This window comes from Balaenoptera physalus, assembly GCF_965194825.1.
Source record: "Balaenoptera physalus genome assembly, chromosome: 13".
NCBI lineage: Eukaryota > Metazoa > Chordata > Mammalia > Artiodactyla > Balaenopteridae > Balaenoptera > Balaenoptera physalus.
Genome location: NC_138892.1, coordinates 100,200,170 through 100,215,077, shown reverse-complemented (window position 1 = coordinate 100,215,077; position 14,908 = coordinate 100,200,170). Strand labels below are relative to the sequence as shown.

The following is a 14,908-nucleotide window of genomic DNA, read 5'->3' as shown; positions in this document are numbered from 1 at the left end:
AAATTGCATCTCCAATTTTATAAATAACTTGAGTCAGTGGCCTATGATGTCATTTGGATGGTGAGGATGTGGTACTTCTCCCAAATACATGCAGTGCCTTCATCAAACATTATAGAGACAGAGAAGATGACTCTTCTGGGGGAAACTAGTCCCTAAAACATCATCCACTAACCTGATGCCAAAAATTCTATCATCAATCAGAGATTTGTTCGTATTGAGTGCTTTTACTTCATTATTTAAATGTAAAATACTCTGAGGTAAATTTATGACTTTAAAAAATCCACATCTATATAGAAGATATAATTTTATATTAAGATAAAAAGGACTTAAAAACAAATACAAAAGCAGAAAAAATAATGTAAATAACAAATAACAAAAAATAATCCGAGGGCATGCACAAGAAACCATGTATCCCATAGCAATAAAGAAATTTCAGTGAATATGACTTTCATGTTTCTAAAAAGTATCTTCCTACTGCTTCATTGTTATTAACTGTCTAGGAATTGAATCACAGACTACAATTCTATTATTCTGAGATAAGGAACCTTCAGTCTTATTCCTTCTCAGAATGAAATAAATGTTTACGACATCATCACTGACTGGGGTGCCATGGTCCTATGAAACCCTTAGCATATGCCTATTTCATATCTTCTAGCAGTTAAATAAAAGCACTGGATAGTTATGTTCATGCTATTACTGTTTTTCCTTCCCCTAATATCCTGTGTGTAAGATCATCCTAAAATGTCTAAAAAATATAAGAAATGCTACTTTGGTGGCAACGGAGATCTGGATTTCCAGAGGCTTAGACCACAGTCTTTTTTCACACACTATGATGATCTTACAAACTAAATAAGATAGACAAAACTAAGCTCTGGTGTAGTGACTGCTGTATGGACTAGCACTCCAAAATTTAAATCTCAGGGGGGGGGACTAACAGCCTTGAGTTGAAAACACGAGAACCCACCAGCATAGCTGAATAACCGCTTCTCTGGTCTTTCTGATCCTCATTGAGAGTCTTACCCATTCTTTTGAGACTGTGGCTCTCCCGGGGTTCCTTCGTCTTAGGACTTGAAAACTTGAGAGTTGCATAGGTCACTTCTTCAGGCATCACTGAAAAAACAGAGCACAATTCAGTCACCCTGTGTACTGTGCATATCACCCTGAACTCTCAGAAGCTGCTGTTGGGTGACCTATGCACGCAGGCACTGAGTTGACTGATCTACCTTTGTAAAGACCAAGCAAAAGAAGTAGTGCCAGAAAACAGAACTGTTCCACTGAGAATTTCATAACTGCACTATTCTCACCTCTGTACATCCCTCTTACCTCTCGTTTCCTAACTTCCTCCAGTAAAACACCAGGTTGAAGAAATGACTAAGAGAAAAATGTGGGTTTTAAATGTAAATAATCTTTTTTTTTCAGCTAGTGGGAAAACCATCTGGATCTCCAGACTCGAGACTATCCTAGGGAAATACAAAGAAAGTGTATTTATTTCTGCATATATAATCAGCTCTTAATCAGCATGTGCCTGTGAGAACTGTGTTGTAATTGCATGCAGTACGTAACCCATGGCTGACTCCCAGGAAATCACAGGCGAGTTAATTCTCACCAAAACATTTTTCCTTCCATTTTTCCTTTATTTTTGTGGACTGAAGAATCCTGAGAACTTAAAAGCAGAATATTAATGGAGCAATACAAAATCAAGAAAAAGAGAGCTGCAGTGAGCTACACTAAATAAAGATTGTCCTTCCCTCTCCTCCCTTTTATTGACTTTCAAGAAAGATTGGGGCATTGTGCAATAAGCAGACAGAACCTCCCACCGAATTTTAAAAAAGAAAGAAAAAACTATAAGGAGTAAATTTAGGAAAGTGTTATGAAACTTGATACAAGGAAAAAGACATTACCTTAAACTACAGACTTCGAAATATTTTAAAAACAGAATGGTTCAGACCCAGTAAGAAATATTCATAACTCATTGCAATCAGGTAGGAATACAGTGAACTTTTCTTTATGATAGAGGGGAGAAACTGTACTCCAACCAGGGGTTGGAGTGGAGGCAGGGATGGGGCAGGAAATATGTGGGTAACATGTGCTTTAGTGCTTTCTTTAATATTAAGTAAATTAGGGAAGTCTCTAGGTGTCACCTCACTTATTTATTAAAAACTAAATGGATGGACCTAAAGCTTTTTTTTTTTTAAACATCTTTTTATTTATTTATTTATTTATTTATTTATTTATTTATTTATTTATTTATGGCTGTGTTGGGTCTTCGTTTCTGTGCGAGGGCTTTCTCTAGCTGTGGCAAGCGGGGGCCACTCCTCATCGCCGTGCACGGGCCTCTCACTGTCGCGGCCTCTGTTGTTGCGGAGCACAGGCTCCAGACGCGCAGGCTCAGCAGTTGTGGCTCACGGGCCCAGTCGCTCCACGGCACGTGGGATCCTCCCAGACCAGGGCCCGAGCCCATGTCCCCTGCATTGGCAGGCAGACTCCCAACCACTGTGCCACCAGGGAAGCCCTAACATCTTTATTGGAGTACAATTGCTTTACAATGTTGTGTTAGTTTCTGCTGTATAACAAAGTGAATCAGCCATATGTATACATATATCCCCATATCCCCTCTCTCTTGAGCCTCCCTCCCACCCTCTCTATCCTACCCCTCTGTCACAAAGCATAGAGTTGATCTCCCTGTGCTATGCAGCTGCTTCCCACTAGCTATCTCTTTTACATTTGGTAGTGTATATATGTCAATGCTACTCTGTCACTTCTTCCCAGCTTACCCTTCCTCCTCCCCGTGTCCTCAAATCCATTCTCTACATCTGTGTCTTTATTCCTGTCCTGCCCCTAGGTTCATCAGAACCATTTTTTTTTAAATTCCATATATATGGGTTAGCATACGGTATTTGTTTTTCTCTTTCTGACTTACTTCACTCAGTATGACAGACTCTAGGTGCACCCACCTCACTACAAATAACTCAATTTCAGTTCTTTTTATGGCTGAGTAATATTCCACTGTATATATATGCCACATCTTCTTTATCCATTCATCTGTTGATGGACACTTAAGTTGCTTCCATGTCATGCCTACTGTAAATAGTGCTGCAGTGAACATTGTGGTACATGACTGTTTTTGAATTATGGTTTTCTCAGGGTATATGCCCAGTAGTGGGATTGCTGGGTCGTATGGTAGTTCTATTTTTAGTTTTTTAAGGAACATCCATACCTTTCTCCATAGAGGCTGTATCAATTTACTTTCACACCAGCAGTGCAAGAGGGTTCCCTTTTGTCCACACCCTTTCCAGCATTTATTGTTTGTAGATTTTTTGATGATGGCCATTCTGACCGGTGTGAGGTGATAGCACATTGTGGTTTTGATTTGCATTTCTCTAATGATTAGTGATGTTGAGCATCCTTTCATGTGTTTGTTGGCAATCTGTATGTCTTCTTGGGAAAAATGTCTATTTAGGTCTTCCACCCATTTCTGGATTGGGTTGTTTGTTCTTTAGATATTGAGCTGCTTGTATATTTTAGAGATTAATCCTTTGTCAGTTGCTTCATTTGCAAATATTTTCTCCCATTCTGAGGGTTGTCTTTTGTCTTGTTTATGGTTTCCTTTGCTGTGCAAAAGCTTTTAAGTTTCATTATGTCCCATTTGTTTATTTTTGTTTTTATTTCCATTTCTCTAGGAGGTGGGTCAAAAAGGATCTTGCTGTGATGTATGTCATAGAGTGTTCTGCCTATGTTGTCCTCTAAGAGTTTTATAGTGTCTGGCCTTACATTTAGGTCTTTAATTCATTCTGAGTTTATTTTTGTGTATGGTGTTAGGAAGTGTTCTAATTTCATTCTTTTACATGTAGCTGTTCAGTTTTCCCAGCACACTTATTGAAGAGGCTGACTTTTCTCCATTGTATATTTTTGCCTCCTTTGTCAAAGATAAGGTGACCATATGTGCATGGGTTTATCTCTGGGCTTTCTACCCTGTTCCATTGATCTATATTTCTGCTTGTGTGCCAGTACCATACTGTCTTGATTACTGTAGCTTTGTAGTATAGTCTGAACTCAGGGAGCCTGATTCCTCCAGCTCCGTTTTTCTTTCTCAAGATTGCTTTGGCTATTCGGAGTCTTTTGTGTTTCCATACAAATCGTGAAATTTTTTGTTCTAGTTCTGAGAAGAAATGCCATTGGTAGCTTGATAGGGATTGCATTGAATCTGTAGATTGCTTTGGGTAGTATAGTCACTTTCATAATGTTGATTCTTCCAATCCAAGAACATGGTATATCTCTCAATTTGTTTGTATCATCTTTAATTTCTTTCATCAGTGTCTTATAGTTTTCTGCATACAGGTCTTTTGTCTCCTTAGGAAGGTTTATTCCCAAGTATTTTATTCTTTTTGTTGCAGTGGTAAATGGGAGTGTTTCCTTAATTTCTCTTTCAGATTTTTCATCATTAGTGTATAGGAATGCAAGACATTTCTGTGCATTAATTTTGTATCCTGCTACTTTACCAAATTCATTGATTAGCTCTAGCAGCTTTCTGGTAGCATCTTTAGGATTCTTTATGTATAGTATCATGTCATCTGCAAACAGTGACAGTTGTACTTCTTCTTTTTTGATTTGGATTCTTTTTATGTCTTTTTCTTCTTTGATTGCTGTGGCTAAAACTTCCAAAACTATGTTGAATAATAGTGGTGAGAGTGGACATCCTTGTCTTGTTCCTGATCTTAGAGGAAATGGTTTCAGTTTTTCACCATTGAGAACAATGTTGGCTGTGAGTTTGTCATATATGGCTTTTATTATGTTGAGTTAAGTTCCCTCTATGCCTACTTTCTGGAGAGTTTTTACCATAAATGGGTGTTGAATTTTGTCAAGAACTTTTTCTGCATCTATTGAGATGATCATATGGTTTCTATCCTTCCATTTGTTAATATGGTGTATTACATTGATTGATTAGCATATATTGAAGAATCCCCTTCAGCCTGTCTTCACACAGCCATCCCCAGTCCTTTCCCTGGGATCTGACCTCCAAAGCCTAAGCCTCAGCTCCCAGCCCCTGCCCGCCCCGGCAGATGGGCTGACAAGCGTCTCAGGCTGATGAGTGCTGGTCAGCACCGATCCTTTGTGTGGGAATCTCTCTGCTTTGCCCTCTGCACCTGTGTTGCTGTGCTCTCCCCTGTGGCTCTGAAGCTTCCCCCCGACCACGCCACCCCCCGCACCCACCCATCTCCACCAGTGAAGGGGCTTCCTAGTGTGTGGAAACTTTTCCTCCTTCACAGCTCCCTCCCACTGATGCAGGTCCCATCCCTATTCTTTTGTCTCTGTTTTTTCTTTTTCTTTTGCCCTACCCAGGTGCATGGGGAGTTTCTTGCCTTTTGGGAAGTCTGAGGTCTGCCAGCATTCAGTAGGTGTTCTGTAGGAGTTGTTCCACATGTAGATGTATTTCATATGTATTTGTGGGGAGGAAGGTGATCTCCACGTCTTACTCCTCCGCCATCTTGAAGGTCTCTCAGACCTAAAGCTTTTAACCTATTTTTTCTAAATGTATATGATACTCTCATTCTACTTCTCCTTCCAAGAGTGAATCTATCTAATGCTTCTTTGAGGTCTTAAAACATACATTTGCTTTGAGCCAGTAATCTCACTGTTTGGACTTGATGCAGAGATAGATAAAGATCTATGCACTTTCATGTTCATCATATTGTTAATTTATAAAGGGTGAGAAATGATAAAAGAGTTAAATATTAGACAAAAAGAAAAATTGAAATTCTTGATCATTCAGATAATGAGATCAGAAGCCAAGTTGATGTTTTGTACCTCTCTTCTTAACAGAAAATGTGTTTATGGTGTACAGTGTCTAGGGTAAAATAAAAACATTATAAAGGTAGAAGTTAAGGAATATTTCATGTGTTGTTGAGAAAGAGAATATAAATATATATATACATGTATGTATGAAAACCACGTTCTGATATGTAAACCTCGATAAAAAGGGAAAGACCAAAAACTCTTACCCTGAAGCCCAGAATTTTCACTGTCTTGAATTTGCTCTGGAGGAACAGGTGTTTCCACCATCCTCCTAAATGTGCATCCTCAAGGATACTACCTGAGGAAAACTCATTCAATATTCTAATCTACTTTCTGAAAACTTGAGTAGTAGTTTACTTCCTAAATCTTCAAAGGATCAGCTTTCTTCTTCCAGATACAGATGTGCATCCCGTCTTAGTCTAATCATAATAAACTTTGTCTCCATAAATATAAATGCAATGTATTTTATTTCATAAATGGATTCTGCCTATTTAACTTTGAAAAGTAAACATTTTTCCTTGGGGGTTCAGAAACATTTGCTTATTCATCCATTTATTCATTCCTTTATTGAACAGATTGAGTACCTACTGTATGCTATGCAATATTCTAGAGTAAATGATAGAAACGTTTTTTTTCCTTAAGGTAGTTTACATTCTATACTTCATATATTTACTTGTAGATATATATTTTATATTAATATTTTATATATTTAATCATGGATAAGCAATATAATGTAAAGTAGTGACACGTACTATGGATAGAAATAAAGCAAGGTAGAATAAAGCGTGAGAGAGAAATGAGAGGAGGCTTATACTAAATGGGAAACTCATGGAAGGCCTCTCTGTGGAGCCGTCATTTGAAACAACCAGAGAATAACGACAAAAATATTATTCTATGAAAACATGCTAATTAAATACTGTAATACCTACTATCTTTTTTAGTTACTGAAATCTAAGAGTCACAAGTTATTCACTCTTCAATTTCAAAGGTTTCAGTTCCTTTTAAATTTCCCCTTTCTTTTCAATTTCATCATAATAGGTTCCTCCTTTTCAACTTTTGGCCCAAAACTGATCCCTTGACAAATTTGACCAAGGCAGGAAATGTGTCAAATATTTGTTCTCATTTGATCTGAATAAGAATTACTTCATGTTCCCAGCCTCTGATCCACTGATGCAGTCCCGGTAACTTGGTGCACATCGACTCTTGGGTGTGTTTCACAACCAAAGATTCTTTATCTTGAAAGCCTGAATCACAACCCCTTCATCCCTGGATATATCCAAACCGACCGATTCACAAACATGGTACCAGCTGGAAAAATAACAAGCCAGCTAAAGAAGGCAGCAACCAAAAAAGCTGACAGATATGGGATCTGGCTAACAGTGGACAATCCTCACAAGTGCAGGAACAAATGTTCCAGGCTGATTATTGCAACAGCTCTTGCAAAATACTGGTACAGAATGAAGTAGGAGGACCGGGGGGAGTCTGGGAGAACAGGACACATCACAGAATATGCAATATGACAATCCAAATATCTGGAGGATATGATATAAGAAAAAGTAAGGAAAGAAGAAAGGGAACTAGGCAATCAAGAGGCAAAAGCAAAAAACTAGAATAACTATGTTCAAATGTGAGGCAAACACAAATTTGGCATGACTGAACAATTAGACAGATTCCATTTGAAATTTATGCTAAGAATATTGTCCTTTGAGTTGCTAAGTGGAGATGCAGAGAAAGATTTGCAATCACTGCATTGAAATTAGTCATTATGCAATTGTAATGTGATAAATAAATAAATGCATTTAAGATATTCACTTTTAAAATCAGCCAAAGGTAAAATCATGAAATAATTATGGCTATGGAGTATATGCATACTATTCATAATATTGAAATATTAGCAGTATAAAAGCAGAGGATCAAATGACAGAGACTAAGAGATAGTAAGATGAGAAGAGAGAGGGGGAGGACAGGAGAATAGGAGGAAGTGGAGAATTTAGATATTTGCCCCATGGTGGTTAAATAAGAAATAAAGGTTTATGTGAAGGGGTGAGGGAAAGGAAGTGAGAGAGAGTGGTCTTAAATGAATCATTTATCAAAACAGAGCCAGTAGATAATTTCTAAAGTTTATAAATCTATATAGAATAATATAAATATTATTTAAAGCTACACAGGTAATCACTGTAAGAAATAAAAACAAATTATTAAAAACAGTTGCCACTGAGGAGCGAGACAGTCATTTGAGGGGAGATGTTTTTATTGGCTAACAAGCTGTTCTGGTCTATTTTGTTTTAAACAAGTACACATATTACTTTGAAAAAATGAAAATAATAGCAATTGTGTATATTCATATCTATTAAACAAGGTTCTCTCCATTTCATAATTTGCCTTCATTCTGACCTTGCCTCAACAGGTTTCTTTACTGTTGATTCTGCCCTCAATTTAAAACCCACTGATTAGCATATTAAACTTTCTGCGGTGAAGTATGGGTACAGATTATGAATTTTATATATATATATATATATATTTTTTAAGATGTTGGTCTATAATTTTCTTTACTTGTGATGTCTTTTTTTTTTTTTTTTTAAGCCAGCATTTTATTTATTTTTTTATTTTTGGCTGTGTTGGGTCTTCGTTTCTGTGCGAGGGCTTTCTCCAGTTGCGGCAAGCGGGGGCCACTCTTCATCGCGGTGCGCGGGCCTCTCACTATCGCGGCCTCTCTTGTTGCGGAGCACAGGCTCCAGACGCGCAGGCTCAGTAATTGTGGCTCACGGGCCCAGTTGCTCCGCGGCATGTGGGATCCTCCCAGACCAGGGCGCGAACCCGCGTCCCCTGCATTGGCAGGCAGACTCTCAACCACTGCGCCACCAGGGAAGCCCCTTTATATTTGTTTTATTCCTGTATATATAAATTGAATCTCTAAGTATTAAAGTTTACAATTAAAATAACTGATATTCATTTGATAAAAACAATATAAATGTATCACTCATTTGAATAACTTTTAAACAAATGTTTTGGAAATGCTTTCTTTAATGACACTAGTGCATTCTATAATTAGTTCAGGTACATTTACATAATTATGATTGAGACAGTTTTCAACAGTTTGTATTTTTTGTTATTTATAGATGTATAAACTAAGAAAATTCCTGTTCATAAAAATAAAAAGATGAAAACAGAACGATTCATTCTAGCAGTGCCACTCGGCTGTTTGAATTCCTTGTGAATTACCTGCCAAGGTTACATAATTATTTAATAGCAAATATCACTTATTTACCTAATAAGCTGATTAAATCCTCTCCCAGTTTTTGTGAAAGAATTGGAAACCATGAGAAGTGCAAAAATAATTTGCTACCTAGTCATTAGTTTCATTCATTTTCTCAAGTTTGGGGGAAAATATAAAGCTTAAGATTTATCTCTGTGACAGCTCTATCATACTTTTTCACTTAGAGACTACTTGTTGAACCCAGTATACTCAGAGCATGTTGAATTATCAAAATCCTATTAATTCCATTAAACTCCAACATATTTTTAAAACAAAATGTTTATATCTCATTGTTTTTAGTATATCTGTGTCAATAAAGGATAGCCACATAGTTCAATGAATTTATGAAAAATATTTTTTATAATCTTATTGACAAACCTAGTAATCATTATCATCCTCCAATCTGACTTATACAGTGTCAAAAAATACCTTATTCCTATTCATGTTAACAATATGCATTTTTAAGAAATACGTTAAAAGCCACTAAAGATATATTATGAACTATATTTGTAACACCAAAGTAGTTAAATCATATTTAAAATAATGTAGACCTAATGAAGTTAATTTACACACTTTCATGTTATAAAGGTAAAGTAATCAATTAATATGTTATTTCTCATTGCTTAACTTGTAATCATGCAAGGTATGGTGTTGGTAAAATTTTAAGATATAAATGGGGTAAAGTATAGAACACAAGGCAAAACATTTTATCAATTTAGTTGTGTGTGTGTTTGTATGTGTGTGTATACACATGCATGAATCAAATCCATGATCAAATTTTCCAACATATATAATTAACCCCCTCCAAATATGTATATATTGTCCTGTTGAAATCTACTATGTTAAAAAATCGGTATATAATATCTTCATTAACAAAAGTTAAATAATTTATAAAGTGAAATAAAATGAGGCTTGATTATATTTGGAAAAGACAGGTTATGATAGAATTTGACCCAATATTTTTTTCAGACAACTTATTTTTAAAAATCAAATGAAAGTTTAGCCATGGGTTTTACTAATTGACTTTAAAAATTGGCAGATATGGAAAAAACTTCAGTTACCAGAAAGAGACTCATTATTACTGACCTATTATGCTTTGAGTATTCAGTGGTGATTTTTCAACTTACAACACATCCTTGGGACCAGTATTCAGAGTAGCAAAAATAACTTGTTAACATTGACGTAGTGAAAAATAAACATTTTAATGCTTAATTTTAGCTTTACTCTAATGGAACTTTTCCTTGAGAAAATTGTGTGATTAAACACAATTTGTCATAATTCCTAACACACTGTCACATGTCTCATTTCAGAGCAGCTCACAAGTGTCAAGAGATTTCACGCATAAACAAAGCTTCACTTTGCCATTTGGGCAAAGGCAAAAGTCATTGCTTAGTTACTTTCCATGTAACAATATGTACTTCATCTTGGAAAAAAAATTGGCAAACTGTCCCTACCAAAACAGTTTGGTGGGAATGACTTGGGTCATTCATTCCCAAGTGAAAATGTATTAATTCACAATGTGGGGATAGGATGAAATTGATTAATACACTATTCCCAAAAAATAGACCCTTTCCCTTCAACTACCTCAAAGTACTACAGAAGTATGGTAGAAATGGGATTTAAAAGGTCTCAGAGAACACACTCCTTACATAATTGCTTTTTACATTGGCCAGGTGATTGGCTTTTTGATCCAACTTATCCCCTGCATCCTGTTCTTATTCTAATATTTGGCATATGAGAACTATTTCAACAAAATAATTTGTTAAAGAGGCAATTCAACAGATTGTTATGCTTCCTTTGAAATGAGGCACATTGATTAACAAAAAATCAGCAAGTATATAGCGGACTTGAGCAGATCTATCAACCCACTTGATCTGTTTGGCATTCTACATGAACCAATGATGAATAGTCAAACATATTGAAACATACTGAAAAACATATTGAAAAAGAAAGACATATTGGAAAACTTACTGTCTACCTGACTTAAGACTCTTTAAAAAGCTATCATATGTAAGACAGTGTGATGTTATTGTCAGATAAATAATTCAATGAAAAATATTGAAGTCCATAATAGACCCTATGTATATGGCCAGTTGATTGTTTTTCTCTGAAGACAGCATATTAATTTCTAAAGTAGGATATCATTATGAAAAAATGGATTTTTATCCATACTTTGCACCATAGAAAATAACAATAAAAACAGCAACAACAAAAACTCATGATGGATCATAGACCTAAATGTAAAATCTGAAACTATAAAACTTCAAAAAGAACATAAAGGAGAAAATGTTTATGATTTGGGGTTAGGCAAAGATTTTCTAGATACAACACCAAAAGCAGATCCAAAAATAACAAAGTAAATTAAAAATTAGGCTTGATGAAAATTAAGAACTTCCACTTTTTGAAAGACACCTAAGGACATGAACAAACAAGCCAAACACTGGGAAAAAATATTTGCCATTCACATATCTGATATAACACGTCTGATATCCGGACTATATAAGGAACTCTCAACACTGAAAAATGATAATAAAATATTACAAAATGGGCAAAAGATTAGAACGGACACATTATCAAAGAAGTTATACAAATGGCAAATAAGCACAAAAAAAGACAGTCGACATAATTATGCATTGGAGAAATGCAAATTAATATCACAAAGGACACCCCTATATAACTCTTAGAATGTAAAAATAAAACTTACCATATCAAGTCTTGGTGAAGATACTGAACAAACAAAACTCTTTTTTCCCCAGTTTTATTAAGATATAATTGATACACGGCACTGTAGAAGTTTAAGGTGTACAGTATAATGATTTGACTTACATTGTGAAATGATGACCACAATAAATTTAGTTATTCATCATGTCATACAGATACAAAAGAAAAGAAAAAATATTTTCCTTGTGATGAGAACTCTTGGGATTTGCTCTCTTAACAACGTTCAAATATACCACACAGCAGTCTTAACTATAGTCATCATGTTGTACATTAGATCCCCAGGACCTATTTATCTCATAACTGGAAGTCCGGACCTTTTGACCACCTCATTTCATATCCTCTCTTTTGGACTCTTGATCTGGGTCCGTGGATGTATATCTATCCTGGTATCAAAACTGTTTTATTATTGTGACTTTAGAGTAAGTCTTGTTATTGAGTACTGTACTTTCTCCAAATATTCTTCTTTTTCAATATTATCTTGGCAATTCTAAATCTTATGCATTTCTGTGTTAATTTTAGAATTAGCGTGTCACTTTAAAAAAAAAATCCATCTGAAAAGTTCAGGGATGGTATTAAATCTAGAGGCAACTTCGGGAAAGTAGACATCCCCCGAATATGAACTTTTCTAATCCAAGTATATAGTTATCTCTCCACTTATTAAGGTTTTCTTTAATTTTGTCAGCAACCTTAACAGGCTTGATTTCCAAGGAAGCAGATTCTGAAAGCAAGATTAGTATGCTGGAGGCTTATCAGGGACACCCTTGGTGCGTCCGCCTGTGGAAGAGAAGAGAAAGAAGCAGGGTCGGGCGGACGGGGAAGTCGGGCTGTGATGAGTGTTCTCAGTGAGGCCTCAGTCAACTCCAGTGGGAGCTCTGAAGCTGGTATAGACCTTCTGAGTTTGACCCAGTTAGCGCAGGACAGCCAGGCCTTCATATTCCCACATCACTAATCATTGGATATGAGCCGCCTTGGGAAGGCAACATGACCTTGGTTGAGTTAATTCTCTCCAACAGAGGCAAGGGCTCATACTTGATACTTGTATGTTGACAGCTCTCCCGGCAACCAGAAGAATAAGCCCTTCAGTCCTGAAGAGGGGTCTGTGTATTACATTATGGAGTCCACTAGAGTTTAAGTTTCTTCAGCCTAGATGTATTCCTTCATGGACGTGAAGCAAGTCCAGGTTGAAGGTATGTCTCTTTTCTTGGAATAAACTTGTAAGAGGAAGGCGTGTGGAATGAATTCTAGCCCCTGGCGCTGCAGCTGAGCTCAGACTCACAACTGATCTTCATCGTCTCCCTCTCCTATTACTCCTCCTCAATTCCTCTCACTCTCAGCACCTCTGCTGATCTTAGAGTCACCTACCTGGGGTCTGAGCCCATCCTACCATTCTCAGGCTGTGACTGCAATTTGTCTTTTTACCATCAAAATAGGGGATGGATTAGAAAGATGTCCTCAGCTGGAATAACTGGATGCCAGACATCTTTCTTCCTGTCCCTATTGTGTAACAGCAAACTTACCCCTCTCCTGTTGATCGGCGTCAATTACTCATCCCAAGATAGTGATTCATCTAACAAGATGTTGTGCCCCCTGGTGGAAGTTTTTGTCCTTTACAGGCAAGATTGGACAGAAGGCACACATCTCCCAAGTTGGTTATTGGAAATGATGGTAAGAAGGATCACTCCTGCTTCTCCCCTTGGTTTCTAGACCCATGTATTCTACCTGCTGAGAACACAGCACTATATAAAGGTTACTGATTTAAGTATACATTATAATTTGGAAGATGGCATCATGTTGTCATAAGTATTAACTCTGAGCTGGTTCTCCAACTGTGCTTTCAACAGGCCCTGAGTCTTACCATTGTGCTATCTGACCTGCAGCTGTATGTGGCTTCAATTTGTGATATAACTAGTGGATCTCATGGTCAATTGTCCAAGCCCTTACCTCTTTGCTAGAAAGCATCAGACATGGTGTTATGTAAGGTCCTATTCTAGTTGATCAAATATTCTCCAAGTTTGTGGATATTGGTTCTGGCTGAACGCTATGGACAGGACAAGCAATTCTATACCCAAAATATGCCTCTGTTCCTGTCAAAGTGAGCCGTGGCTCCTTCCATTGTGGAACGGGTACGTATTAGCAAATTTGACAGCAAACAGCTTATTGTTTTCTCTGAGGCATCTTACAGTGGATTCCTGGTCCTTGCTATGCCGTGCTTACCAGTCACTGGATATAGAGATCCCTCGGAAGGTGGTGTAACTTTGGGTGAGGCAATAGGATCACACAGCATATAATATTTACATGTAGAGATTTTTCACTTTTTTATTATTATATTTATTACTATTTTGTTTTTGGATGCTATTATCAATGGTATTGCCTTTTAAATTTTATTTTGCATTACTTACTGCTAACAAGGAAATATGATTGATGTATATATATTGAGTATATATTATATATAATTTATCAGTGACCTTGATAAATTATTTAACAGTTTATAAATTATATTGGTTTTTATGTACATAATTAAATTATCTAAAAATCTTATTTCTTTCTCATTTTTTATATTATTAATTTTTTTCTTGCTTTGTTTCACTTCTAGAACCTCCAATAAACAGTAGAGGTTGTTGAATAAAATAATTGATAAAGACCATTTTTATATTCTTCCAGGGTTCAAAAGAAAAACTTTCACTCTTTTACTAGAAATATGATGTTAGGCTTAGGGTTTTTTGTTACTGTTGTTAGTTGTATTTTCTTTTTTCTATTCTCTTTTTAATGTCAACATTATCAGATTAAAGATATCTTCTGCTTCTAGTTTTCTAAGCGATTTTATTATGATTGGGTGTTGAATTTTATCTAATGCTTTTTCTACATCTGTTGAAATAGTACTGTATTCTGTTTTATTTTTCTTCCAAAAAGCAAATCAATGTATATTGTCCCACTTGATTATTTCTATATATTCCAATATTTAGTTTTCTTTGATTTTCTGTAAAGTTGATATTTACCATGTTTCTGGAGAAGCAGGAAAAATTAGCTTCAGTTTCTGTATTCTCACCCAAAACACTGTTTATGCGCAACGGTATCTGGCTTGTATCTGGATGATAAAGTATAACTTTAGGTATGACTTTAGGTTCTATTCACTTAGCA

The 14,908-nt window shown here is 36.2% G+C and overlaps 1 protein-coding gene across 1 annotated transcript in view; it reads right to left on the bottom strand.

Annotated features, from left to right (window-relative positions):
* Positions 1 to 14,813, bottom strand: part of LOC309640898 (uncharacterized protein) — a 28,445-nt gene extending 13,632 nt beyond the window's left edge. The window contains exon 1 of the mRNA XM_082420380.1: positions 1,021 to 14,813. Coding sequence (XP_082276506.1) covers positions 1,021 to 1,108 — 88 coding nt within the window. The 5' untranslated portion in view covers positions 1,109 to 14,813. The remainder of the gene's footprint in view (positions 1 to 1,020) is intronic.
* Between the last annotated feature and the right edge of the window lie 95 nt (positions 14,814 to 14,908).